The 13,355-nt window shown below is 45.0% G+C and overlaps 1 protein-coding gene across 1 annotated transcript in view; it reads right to left on the bottom strand.

Moving 5' to 3' along the window:
* Positions 1-1,438: 1,438 nt before the first annotated feature.
* Positions 1,439-13,355, bottom strand: part of LOC105567094 (protein gooseberry-neuro-like) — a 26,676-nt gene continuing 14,759 nt past the window's right edge. The window contains exons 4-6 of the mRNA XM_012021651.1: positions 2,877-3,073; positions 2,062-2,491; positions 1,439-1,767 (exon numbers count right to left, since the gene is read on the bottom strand). Of these exons, the coding sequence (XP_011877041.1) occupies positions 1,538-1,767; positions 2,062-2,491; positions 2,877-3,073 (857 nt within the window). The 3' untranslated portion in view covers positions 1,439-1,537. The remainder of the gene's footprint in view (positions 1,768-2,061; positions 2,492-2,876; positions 3,074-13,355) is intronic.

Below are 13,355 nucleotides of genomic sequence, written 5' to 3'. Positions count from 1 at the left end.
TCCTGTTTATACGTGTATATGCTCATATATGGTCATATATTGGCCGCTCTCAGGTTTCTCTCTGCCGATACAAGATTGCTTCGTTTACATGGGATAAAAATCATTACGATTGCACTCTGGTCAAATCAAACTTTGTATTTTTCTAATTATAAACGCTTCTCTTTTAGTTTTGAATTAAACATGTAAAACATACCAACCTGGTGTGGAGGCCTTTCACCCCGCCGAGTCCAATGACTATACGCGATAGTCACTCGACAAACATTAAATGTTTTGCATTGTCACGTCTACGATTTTAAGTATACAGGGTGTACTAAAACCACCGGATATCCTCTTTTAATCATAAATTCTTTAGAAACTTTCAAGACAAAAATTCTAATACAAAAACGTCGAGGCTATAGTTTTTAAATAATAGTTTTTAAATAATAAGCGATTACACACATTTCACAAATGACAGGCCTGAGATTTCGCGCGCTCAGGTACGGCGACACGACAAGTGATAAAGGTGTTCCTACGAATATCGCTCTTTTTAGCATAGTGACAACTTTCACAACAGACTTAACGATTCATTCTCGAATTAATTGTTCCTCTTGTTATCTTTAACCGTTTCTTTTGTTAACTTTGTGTAACGTCTTATTAATAAAAGGGAGGGGTTCACTATGATGAGCATCTTGATCAGACTTGATATCCTTCGATTTAGTCGATCTCCGATATTCTGAGTGAACTTGGAATTTTCAGTTAGATTCAATCTAGTCTCCTGCCTCTTTTTATCCTCAAGTTTTCAAAATAACCGTCTTCCCAAATATTTTCTGTCCCGTTAAACGGTAACTTTGGTTCTCGCTCGCTCGCGAAACACATAGCAACACTTTTATCACTCGTCATGTCGCCGTGCCTGAGCGCGCGAAATCTCAGACCTGTCATTTGTGAAATATAATCGCTAATTATTTAAAAACTATCATAGCCTCGAGCTTATTCAATGGGACGCTCGGTCTATATATTTGCTATGTCTATGGCGGAGAGCGAGCTGTTTCTGTTGCTTTCCACTGGATCAATCGGCGGAGAAAAATTAAATAATCCAGAACTCCGCTGCAGGTGGAAACGAATCCCTGGATCTTCCGGACTGCTCCCGATAGCGGTCATGTCGGCAACTAGTTAACGACTGTTTTTAGGTAAATTGACTTCTTTCAAGTATTGGCATAATGAAAGTGTCATTCAATTCCCGAATACTTCCGCGATAATTTACTTGGTATTCATCATAGTTTTATATAGGCAATCATTGATTATGTTATTGTTCTACCATTAATTATTGTTACAATGCATAGATCACCTCGAAATTCGAACTTAATTCTTGTATTATCTTAACATTTCAGAGAAGGGATTGAAAAATACCATAAAGTTATAGATTAATAGAGAATTTATATATATACAGAATATAAATATATACAGAATATAAATATATCGAATTACGTAATACATATATACAATATAAATATGCACGTCTTTTGACGCATTATCTAGTCTCTGTACAACAGCTGATCGGCTAGAATATCCCACCCACACTACGGTGATAATTAAGCTGAGCGTGCTGAGCGTAATCGTAACCTTGGTCGTACCAGTCCGGCGTTGCTCCCGTATTTGGGGCGCTCGTGGACTGGGTACTCTGAGGACTCGCGTGCTGATGACTGCCGGTGTGGCCCGAGCCATACTCGCCGCTCTGAAAATGATTGAACTGTCCCCAGCCGAGCTGCGCTCTGGACCAATCGGCGTTACCTGAAGGGATCGACAATGAAATATAAATTCTAACATGTCCTCGATGGAATCGCGGACGCGTAAGATTTGGAGGTACGCATTCCTTATATTTTAATTTTATTTCGCCATCTTAGTATAATTCACGAATTAAAAATTGTTTCGCAACTCTATTTTTATTTGTACGGTGCAGACATATGGTAATAAGTGGATTTCGAAAAATATTTCAAACGCGAAGGCATCTTCAGTATATTGTATAGCTTTCCGATTTCCTTCGAGAACCCGGGGACTTCTCGTAGATTTTACGAAAATGCTCACCGGCATTGTGCGAAAGCGACGTCGGCGCACCGTGCGCGACGGGTGGCTGCATCGTCGATACCTGTGCGAGTTGCATGGACGCCGCGTGCGCCGGAAGCGACCCAATGTGACCGGAAATGGCGACCGTGTGCCCTTGAAGGGCGCCACTCATCGTAGTGGGCACTTGGGCCATCGTGCTCGCCATTTGGGCGACGGAGGTGCTGCCGGGGATTTGATGAACGCTGCTAGGCGCCTGGTGCAGCGTCGTCGGGCTGTGATGCAACGTCGTGGGTACCTGCGGTATCCCGCCCGGCATCTGCGGCACCTGCGGTAACTGAACGAGCTCGTGGCTCGCAGCGTATTGGCAGGGTGTCAGCGGCAGGTTCGCCACCGAGTGCCCTATGCTACCAGTGTGCTTGCGGAGTCGCGCCCTGCGATTGCTGAACCACACCTGAAACGGTGCGCATGACACTTGGTGGTTGCACCCACGCGACGGGATCGATTTGATGGGTGTATTGGGCTTTTCATCTTGATATTCGCGCTGTGCACGGAACGTAGTACAGCGCAAGCAACATCCTTGGCTTTTGTTGCTTCCTCGAACTATGTTCATTTTTTGCTTTCTTCAGTTTACATTTGAATTATATAATCAACGTTGCTTAGGTAACTCATCAAATTTTGATTAGTACAAATATCTTATGTACAAGATATATCTTTTTAAATTGCTCTTGAAAAAACGAAGATCGATGCAAAGAGTGTCAGAAACTCTGCTCGAATTGTCATAATCGATGTGAGGTACTTTACGTTAACGTTGGCTGCTAATGTTATACGATACTCACCTGAATCCTCGCCTCCGTCAGTCCAGTTCTCTGGGCTAATTCCTCTCTGGCGTAAACGTCTGGGTACTGAGCTCGGTGGAACGCAGTTTCCAGCTGTTCGAGTTGTTCGCCGGTGAACGTCGTTCTGCTTCTGCGTTGCTTTCGCTTCAGTTGAATACCCGGCTCGCTTTCCGTGTCAGAGTCGTCACCGCCGCGACCTAAGGGCCGTAAAAGTAACGATTATCGTTATTTTCAAGGGATTCAGAGAAACATATATGCATGAAATTCAGATTGAACTTCATATTACCCCGAATGGCTTGTCAGGAAATCTTTTACACTAACTAATGGAGCTCCAAGATTGCGGTGTGAATATCTTTTGAATGCAATTAATCTTAATTCTGTAGTTATTCATAAACAAGAACACGTAAAATTGAAAATATATAACACATCTGTTCTTAATACGTCGCGTCGTATCTCACGCACGCATCTAACTTAAATGCAAATTGTTCGAGTTGAAGGAATCGTACCGAGTCGCTATTTTATCATTAAAATGAGAAATTTTCTAGGTTTCTTTTCCAATCTTTTTCCTGATTCACGCAGATTAACTAACGAAAAAAACATGAATCGGCGACAAAATTCCTTTACAAATCGCAAATTGTTAGCGTACTCGCGATCGGGAAGGTTTTCGCGATGTGGAAACTATATAGCTGGCCTTTAAATCCCGCGACGATTATTAATTAGTGGTAAAACGGCCGTCACTGCTAATCGATAAATCGTCGAAAAAGCCGCCCTGTCACTCAGCCCGCCGTTGCATCGCCGATGAACTCGCCTCTTTCTCTGAATGGGATATTGATGAGACGATGATCATCATTTGTATAATACGCGTATCCGACGACGGCTATTCCGCGTAGTCATCGTCTTTCCTACGGCTTAATTGTTTCCTATGATTGAATTCGAGAGATTTCACCTAATATTCCAGAAATGGTCCCAACGCATTGTCACGGATTTATTCTTACAATTCGTACAGCGAATGATTGTAATAATATTTCATTTTCTACGTACTTTTTCTTAATCAAGTCGAAACGAATTTAAAAAAATCTTTATTCCGTCAGTAATTCTATGTAAATGTAACGAGAATTCTGACATTCTGGTTTGAAATTCTTCCAATCTATCTGCTTGCGCGAAACAACTTTATGCACTCTGCATACGTTCGCGTGTATGCCACGTAATACCGCAGTCATTAAAGCATCCATAAAGTGCTCGTAAAAGGCGAGCAATGGTTACCACCGTGTTCACCGCCATCTTGTCTCGTTTTCATAGTTTTGATATGTTTTATGATCGACCACTTCTTTCAGTCGGGCCGGTTGCTCCTCGAAAAAGAGTTCATCGATGACATAACGATAATGTCCATCTCTCTGTCTATAAAAGTCTCTTCGTTTATTGTTACCGAAATTATACAGGACAGCGTCTAGAATAACTAACAACTTAACAAACTCTGCGAATGTATCCCGTTGTTAATCGAGTTTTTCTTCCTTTTTTTCTAAGAGATTTTTTTTTCTATAATTAGAAATACGTTATTGGTCTAAAGATTGAGAATCCCTTCTCGAAAATTAATTTTTTCTTCTCGAAATTTGATCGGCCACTTATCCTACACTGAGATAAGAAGTTAATGAAATGACTAAATACGTTTAGTCGGCAGTATTCCTTCAGTTCAAATATACATGTTGTTAAACACATACGGTGATTCATTGAAACATATATTTTTACGAATTGATAAACATTTGCTTGACAGCCCCTGACCGCCGCGTACAGTTGAATCAAGAAATATTTCTTGACTCAACACTTTCTTTTGCGAAATTAGAACTTGGGCCGAGTTCTAGCATCGTGGACACAGGCCTTTATGGAAGTTAAGCTTCACTTCTTGAGATCTATTTCCCATAGAAGGCCTAGTCTTTCTGACCGAGAACGCTACAATAGCCGCCGTTTCATCGTTGCTCAACCACTCGATAGTCAGAATTAAATCCTTCTCGAGAAATCTTGTGAAGCCCATAATATCCTCGCATTCAGCATTTCGTTCCGTAAAAATTCTAATGCTACGCTTCTACCTTCGTGCCATTGATAACTATTTGGCTGAGAGACCCGGCAGCTCGCGCGTCCGTTTTTCTAGTAAACGAGAGAAGAAAAACATGTGTATATACACACGAGCACGGATTTGCAAGAGAAACCATCGGTAGAAACTGACCGGGCTACCTTCGCCAAATATTTACCCCTAAGTCGACTCTCTATCGTCCTATTGTCGCTCAATCGAGCGTTCCCATGGACCATTGTCCCGATCGAACTCGGACAGAGCGTCGTGCTTCCCCTGCCTCTGTCCTCGTCTCTATTTCATCTGTTTTGAAATAACATTTAATCTCGTGCACGATTTTGTTCGCTCGGTCGGACGCACGCGGGAGCAGACGGGTGAGCAACGAGTGGCTTGTTGTGACGTCCGATGATCCACCCTGGCACAACAGACGGGGATTAGCTCGCTCTTTTATTTGCCTACTTACGCCAGCGCACTATCGTCGATTCCGCGATGCGGAATTAAACGACGACGACAGTAATTCTATTTCTTACGCCGCGCCGTCCGGCCGGTCGGCCGTTCCGTTCAGTCGATTTTTCGTTCGCGATCCGCGCTTTTACGAGCCGGCGTTCAATTGAGATCGCCTGAGGTCCCTTTCTTCGACTATTCGGGAATCCAAACGAGAAAGAGGGGATTAGATAAGGTCCTTACATTATTATATACATATATGATTTTGACGTAGCATAAGATTTATACAACTGCTCGAAATTTTGAAAAAATGTGACGATTATCTCTCCTCAAGGAATTATTAAATTACATAATTAGAGCGGATATACCAGTTTAAGGGAATCCTAAAGCCGTTTGTTTTAACGACATTCTTTGTTAGAAGTAATCTTTTAATTGGCTCTATAGAAATGCAAAACTCTTTTACAGAATTAAAGTACGCAGCAAAATCTAGACTATGCTGGTCGACTTTATATAAAAAACGAAAAAAGATTACACATTTTACTAATTTTTGGTACACTTGACGAAAATATTTGCTTGATACAAGAATTTTACAATAAATATATACAAAATGAGACCAGCATACTCTAGGGACAACATATAAGAACAATATCGTGCCATTAGAACTAAGGTTAAGAGCCTAGAAAAAAATTACTTCTAATAAACGCAGGTCCAGAAATTCAAGTCTAGAAGAAGTGTGGAAGAGGTGCGCTTCACTTCTCTTTTAGATTCATAGTAAATGCAGATTTGCAATTTAGAAATATACATTTGTATACACCAACTATATTGAGGTAAAATCTCTAATCTTAGTAATTAGAATTTAAGTAACAACGATTTTTGTTTCGAAACATTTTCTCGATTGAACAGAATTAATCGTTAATTTAATCAATATCAATAAGTCCGCGGAATAATACGCAAAACGTAGCAACAGTCACGGAACAAAGTAATGCACAATGAAACATTAAGTACGGAATTTTCCATTGCGTAGGCAGGCCAACGAATTTTCAACGTTTTTTTGTTGTTTTTCACTCGGCGCGGTATCGTACGACGATTAAGCGGGCCAACGAATTCTCAACGTTTTTTTGTTGTTTTTCACTCGGCGCGGTGACGTACGATGTTTTTGCGTGCCATCGTGTACTTGAAGGTCGCTACGCTATCATTCGCTCGCCGAACGTCGGGCCGGCAAGCAGTGGCGAGAGTCGCTCCGTGAGTGTTGTTACTTTCGCATTATCGGTTTCCAAGACTCGATCGCGATGAATGCAGGGATAAATCGCTATTGATTTGCACACCTTTATCAGTAACAAGTAACGTTTCACGATTAATTATTAAGTTTCTACAACTTGTAATGAGAAACGAATTGTATGTTGAGGCGACGGCTTTTTATTAACGTATACTTAGATATTTCACGAGACTAACTCATCTAAAATATAAATGTAAACCGTGGTACTTTGTCGCGGTTACATCTCGTTTACGCACCACGCGTTTAATTATCTATCGATTTCGCGTAATCTGTTCCATTTTCGGGAAAAGAGAGAAATTTGTGCGACTTGGGCGTTCGCGCTGTAATTCGCTCTGTCGTTCGCAACTCGAACGGGCAGGAAGTAAAGAAAGTCGCTTATCGCACGTCGTTACATTGTGTAAATGTAATCGAACATCATCTCGATTAACTGTTGCAATTAATAACAACTATTTATCACTGGAAATTTTGCTTACATAATTTAATATTTCGAGGATTAGATTGATGACAAAGATTGTAAAATATCGTTTCGTTGTGGACTAATAACTATTTCTTTTCCGCAGATTAAGTTTCCGATACGCGCGTTGCGTTTTATATCGCCAATTCAAAAGTGATTTATCCATTCTTCCGAATGGAAAGTGCAAGTTGTTAGTTTGAGTAATTTGTATGACAGAAAGTCACGCGATATTCGTTAATAATATTTCGTGCGTGTCGCGGTATTTCACATCGCGTACGGGAGTGCCCGAAATTTTGCGCGAGTGCAACAAGGAAATCTGAGAGGACGAGGAGGCCAAGGAGGCATCGGGCAACAGCGGAGAAATCGGTGAGGTGAGTGTCTTACATTTTTATGTGATCTGTTACTTGTGCGAAATAAAGCATCTGTTCTGTGTTTTTATTTTATTTAATCAAATGATTCGAACGAGGATTTGAATATGTGTTAGAGACAAAACCATACGTATACAATTTTGTGAGTTTATATTTAAAAGAAAAACTTTTTCGGTATTCTTTATAATTATTTTAATAAATATCTATTTTAAAAAACATAAAATATACAGTAAATTTAATACAATAATTTCAATTTTACATGATTAGTCTATAATCATATGCATATTTGTATTGTTACAGTTTAACATACGAGTATATACCTAGTTAACGATGCGCGATGTACAACTGTGCTGTTGCGAGTCTTATGAGTGAGTGAAAAATTACTTTTTATTTTAAATTGACGTCGCGCATACAATTACTTCTTTGCATGTATACAAATTCTTAAAAATATTCAATGCTCGACTACAAACTGCGCGCGCGAAGCGCGCGTTTTGTCATTTCTAGGGAACATAATTGTATCAATATTTAAAAATAATATTGCTACAACATTACTAGATGTAATATTGTAAAATAATATCTCTGCAATATCTATGTAACATTACACTGCAATGTTGCAATGTTGTTGCAAGCTTTTGTGTTGTATGGGATAGTTCACGCCTATAAGCGCGTATTATTTTTTTTTAATAAGACTGAAGTAGTTGCTGTTAGGACAGTGAGTTGATACACCTTTGCGCGCAAATTTAGAACAGCAAACAGTAGATACAAATACAAAATTACTTCTCGTCAAGACCGCGGTTAGACGGGCGGGAAAAGTGGGAAGTGAAGAAACATGTTTTCTCCCTAACCGAATACTACAATCTTAATGGAAATTACATCCACAAGCAAATACTTATTTTTTGAAGAAATCTAACAGCTCTTAACAACGTCGCCTATTTTTTAACGTGCATACAAGACAGTTATTTACAATTAGATGAAATTATTTGTAATCAGATGAAATCGTATGAGATCTAATGAAATCATGTAATGGGTGGGACAACATTTTAGCTAGTGATTACCCCCTTGACGCATAGTCGAGCTTTTAAATGCGCCACATCGTCACCAAGTCGCGAGACTCTCGTCTCACATGGCGTTTGTGGGAATGCGACTCGCGCAAAGTACAAGATCGACCGATATCCTCCCCGAAGAACCTGCCATTTTTCTCGCGTACAGTAGAACCTGCCCCGAATCTTGCCGACGGACAATGGAGGATGCTCTCCTTCCCTGCGGTTTTCACCCCGCCCGGCGGGAAAATGAAACTAACGGCGCGGCGGCGGGATTGCGGCTTTCGAGTGTACAAGAAAACCCTGACGGCCGTCCTTTGAGCCCCGGGCCCATTCTGTATATTGTGCGGCGTTACATTTGTCAAAACGCAACGTGACCTGTGCGCACACAGGAGGCGGATGCGCCGGCATCCAGTCGAACTTAAATAACGCCTGGGGGCTTTCAGCAAAGGTAGACAAAAGGCGCGATGCTTTCGGCATCCGTCGAGATTTCGCACTACGGCATTGATTAACGGGGAAAATTTTCTCGTTGGACGCTCGTCCAATGGTGCCTTAACACCTAAGCTGCCTCTCATGTCGACAAATGACCTCGGAGGATTCTCAAAACGCTGATCAAATGTAGAGTAATTTTCAGTTCGAAGTACGCTCCTTTTTTTGGGGGGTTGGTATCGTCGAGCGCGAAATATATTTTCGGGCACGAACAGGCATTCGGTGTCAAGATGCGGCAAATAGTGTAGGTGACACCACGAGGGAATCATTGAACACGCTGCCGCGCACTTGCAGTCATCGCGCGTCTTCAGGCGCGTTATGAAAAAAACGATAGACATCTTTCGACGTTCGCCATCGTCTCTCCCTCCTCTTGCCACCTGTACGGCAACGACGAGGCCGGTGACAGGAATTTAAACCTGGGTTCCGCCACCTTTACTGTCTGTAGATGCAACTTGTCTCCGGGCTATTCTCCCATTCTTCCGTTTGTCATACCCGGGAACGTGGACGAGCCGCCAAAGATGCCGCCAAAGGGGATCCTCCGCCGTTTGACGGTCGCCGGAAAAAGGTCACTTCATCACGTAACCACCTTTATCTCGTCTTTCCAGAAGATGCGCGGCGCGCGATTAAAATGCACCGAGGACCCCGGCCTCGTACTCCTTTCAAGAAACGGAGGTGGGAGAGCGAATCGTGAGAGATGTTGAGGATAGAAAAATCGAAGCACGAACAAGTTACTTTACGTACGCGGGCCTCTAAGAAGTTTCGCGATCTTCAGAAAATTCTCCGCGTAAATTCCCGACGTGCAATGGGTCCCTTCAAGATCATTATTTTTGCATTAACCCTTTCACGACCAAGGGACACGTAAGTCCTACTTACAAAGTTTAAAAGGACTCAGAGTGCACTCTTCGTCTCTTTCTGTTTCCTATAGAAAGAGACAAAGTGAGAGTTAAGCTAAAGTTAAAGTTACGCGACGTTGGTGCAACGTAATTTAGCATACATTCACTGAAAAAACACTATATAAAAGAACCAAAAGACCCAAACAAATAATTCGATCACGAGAGGATTAAATGATCAAAATTGCAATTTCCGCCTGCGACCACGAAAGGCGTCAACGTTACGGAGACCCAGAAAACCTTCTGAGAATCTTGAAATGTTTCCAGGCTCCACGTATCGTTCTCCATTAAACGTCTCCGTTAATGATAACGAGTTTCTTGTCTGGACCTGTTGAACTACGATCGCCAATATTCCCGTTCAGGCCAGCAGAATAAAGTCTCGGAAGAAAGAGATGCGTCACAGCGTCTAACACTCCTAGTATTGAAGCACCTGGGCACAGCTCCCGCTCCTCTCGCTCGAGCGTCTGTCCCTTCGGCCGAGCCGCCCGGCGAGGATATCAGTGCGACTAATTATCAATTATCATTATTGGCTCGTTCGGCCGGCTTCTTTTCCCGCGGCATCGGCGAGACCGGGGGGTGGCACGGAGCGCGGCCAGGTGTGCTCCTCGCGCTGCGTGGGGACGTTCGAGAGGCAGGGCGGCGGTGTTCGGCGAGTCAGCATTCCTTCGCGCGGCCTCTGACATCGGCGGTCCTCTCAGAGGGCTCCGGCCGTCTCCCTTCGATCCTCGGGATCCCCGTCCGGTTGTCCTCGTCCCGCTCCTACCGGCCGGAAGAAAGGGAGAAAAAAAAAGGTGGCTGCCCGTGAGCGGGCGCGAGCGGGAGGCAGAAAGATCGAGTATTATGCTCTCGCGCGCGCACGCGCGTGTGTGTATATATGCGTGCGATCGTTTAGGTGCCCATATGTCGGACTTGTAATGAGAGAACGAACGCGCTCTCCGCTCTCTCGGGACAAGGGAGGCGGGCACTCGATGAAACGCTTTATAGATTATCGCCCCGGCCCACGCCATTGTTTTATCGCGCGCGCGGTCGTCCTGTTAGCGCGTCGGCGCCTGGAAGTGTCAATTATGCCCGGCTGTGTAATTAAGCCGCAAGCCCGCGTCCGAGGCTCGTCGGGCCGGCCGAGCTTGACCCATACGAGCTTGGCCGCCCTCGCGTCGCATCTCTCACGTCTCGCGACGCGACTTTTCCCGCGGGCTCTTTTACATAAGAATCCGTCGCCCCGACGAGCGGCCGTTGAATTTCGTGGATTTATGAATTGTTCCCTTCGAGCTCGAAACACAGCGAAGATGACCCGTCGTGTTTCACATCTTTCACATCTTGTCGCCGTTCATCTCAATGTCGTTCCTCGCTCGGCGATGATGTCAAGGTCTGTGTCCACGACGCTAGAACTTGGTCCAAGTTCTAGTTTCGAGAAGTGTGTAGCCAATCAACTTGCAGCTATTCCGTAAAGGCTGCAAGTTGATTGCGTACACATTTCTCGGAACTTGGAGCAAGTTCTAGTTTCGAGAAATGTGTAGCCAATCAACTTGCAGCTAGTCCATAGAAGCTGCGAGTTGATCGGTTACACATTTCTTGGAACTTGGACCAAGTTCTAGTTTCGAGAAATGTGTAGCCAATCAACTTGCAGCTAGTCCATAAAGGCTGAGAGTTGATTGGCTACATATTTCTCGGGACTAGAACTAGAAGCAAGTTCTAGCATCGTGGATACAGGCCTGTAAGATCCAGCGGGAGCCGGGGCGCTGTCGACGAACGACAAGCGTTGTGCATTCGTCGGGTGAATTACCAGCTTCACCTCCAGGCGACCCCGTCGCACGCGGGCGCGAGCGCGCGCCTCGGGACCGTCGTTGGTTGGTCCCGTTGATAGGCACAATCAATATCGGGCCTCACGAGGATGAAAAGCGGCCCGATCGGGCCGTGAATAGATCGCGTGAAAAGACGCGTGTAATCAATTACGGGGAGAGGGAGGCGGTCCCGCGGTGTCGAGAGCAAATATCTCATTCGTAGCAACGTCATCCAGAAATGTGCCGGTCAGCATCCCCGCTGCGTGTGCGTTGCGCTCGTACACGCGCGCGTACCCGCGTCTCGTCCTGTCGCCTCGTCGATCGCGCGTACCTACGCGCGCGCGGCACCGTAATGCCGTCGTACGCGTAGTCATTTTGCGCGATTAACACATTGATCGCGGCACGAGATTACCGTAAATACAGCGAAATGACTCACGCCGTTATTGTTAACGGCGACGGCCAACGCTTGCTTTGGGACGCGTTTGTACGTTATTACACGGTAACACGTCCGTCAGAAAGTACAATAGAAATTGAAGCCGTTCCAGAACGTGGCGTCCCAGCATGGTAGATTTGTTTCTCCGATCGGCGTCGATCACGCGCGAGTGATCCTCCCCTCCCTGCGCGTTGGTGCCCGGCGGTCGAGATGGGTGGGATCGCTGAGATCTCGTATCGCGGGATACTTGCACGCCAGGGCTTTCCAAGATACAATACGCACATTCGGTGGGTTTGACGCTCCTTTACGGCGGGGTGGAGTCTGCGCGAGGATCACGGTTACCCGGGTCGCAGCATCGGCTGTCGCATGTAGATCGCCGCCGCTTCCCTGCGCCTCCCTTTTTACTTTCCGCGTGTCGAATCGGCGGCTGAATGGCGGAAAAGGTGCCGCACCTCCGTAGGTTATAAATCTAGCCCTCACCCGGTACCACCTTCCCACTCCCGCTCATGGGGGTCCCCGGGCTGCGTGTGTGAGGTCCCCCTAAATGGTAACAAATGTCCTCAAAACGCCAACAATGAGCCTGCGAAGCGGTTGACATCCGTGAGCCACGGTCTGTCTTCCTGTCAACGCCCGTGTATACGCGCCGCGCCGCGCCTGCGAGTGCGCAAGGGAGGAAGAGGGATGAGACCGGTAGTCGGTGCGAGGGTTGCGATGGCCGATCTCGATGACAGTTTCCTCCGGTACGACGGCGCACACCGCCTCGATTAGGCCGCGTTAGGACGCTCTCCGAGACACGATCTCCCGCCGGCGTCGTTGGTGGTCCGTGTAAGGGCAGTTGTGATGACGGTGCAGAGTTTTCTTTTATTTGCCGGAGTCCCGTTCCTTTCTCCACAAACAATCGCCTCTCGATTATGACTCTGAGAATTATTATGTGTATTCGTCCTCGTACGCCGCGCAAGTACGGAATAAAGAATTCACAGAGGATGTCCCGAGGATGTCGTGACCGTTGATGCACGACCGAGCTCTCGATATACATATACTTCTCGTCCTCGTAGTTGTATTTTAATGAAGATTCGCCTAAGTAGCGAATCTTCCTCCGCGTCGCCATAACACAGGCCTCGAGTGAACGTTGACAGCATCGTGGTCAGTTTCGATCTGTCTATTGACCTGACCACGAAAATTATGGGGTGGTTAGCTATGCCTTTCGGGATGAAACGAGCTACCGCTTATTACTTCCAA

Source organism: Vollenhovia emeryi, unplaced genomic scaffold, assembly GCF_000949405.1.
Source record: "Vollenhovia emeryi isolate VEMERY1.0 unplaced genomic scaffold, V.emery_V1.0 DF939140.1, whole genome shotgun sequence".
In the NCBI taxonomy this organism is placed as follows: Eukaryota; Metazoa; Arthropoda; class Insecta; order Hymenoptera; family Formicidae; genus Vollenhovia; species Vollenhovia emeryi.
This window is presented reverse-complemented; position numbering and strand designations above follow the sequence as displayed.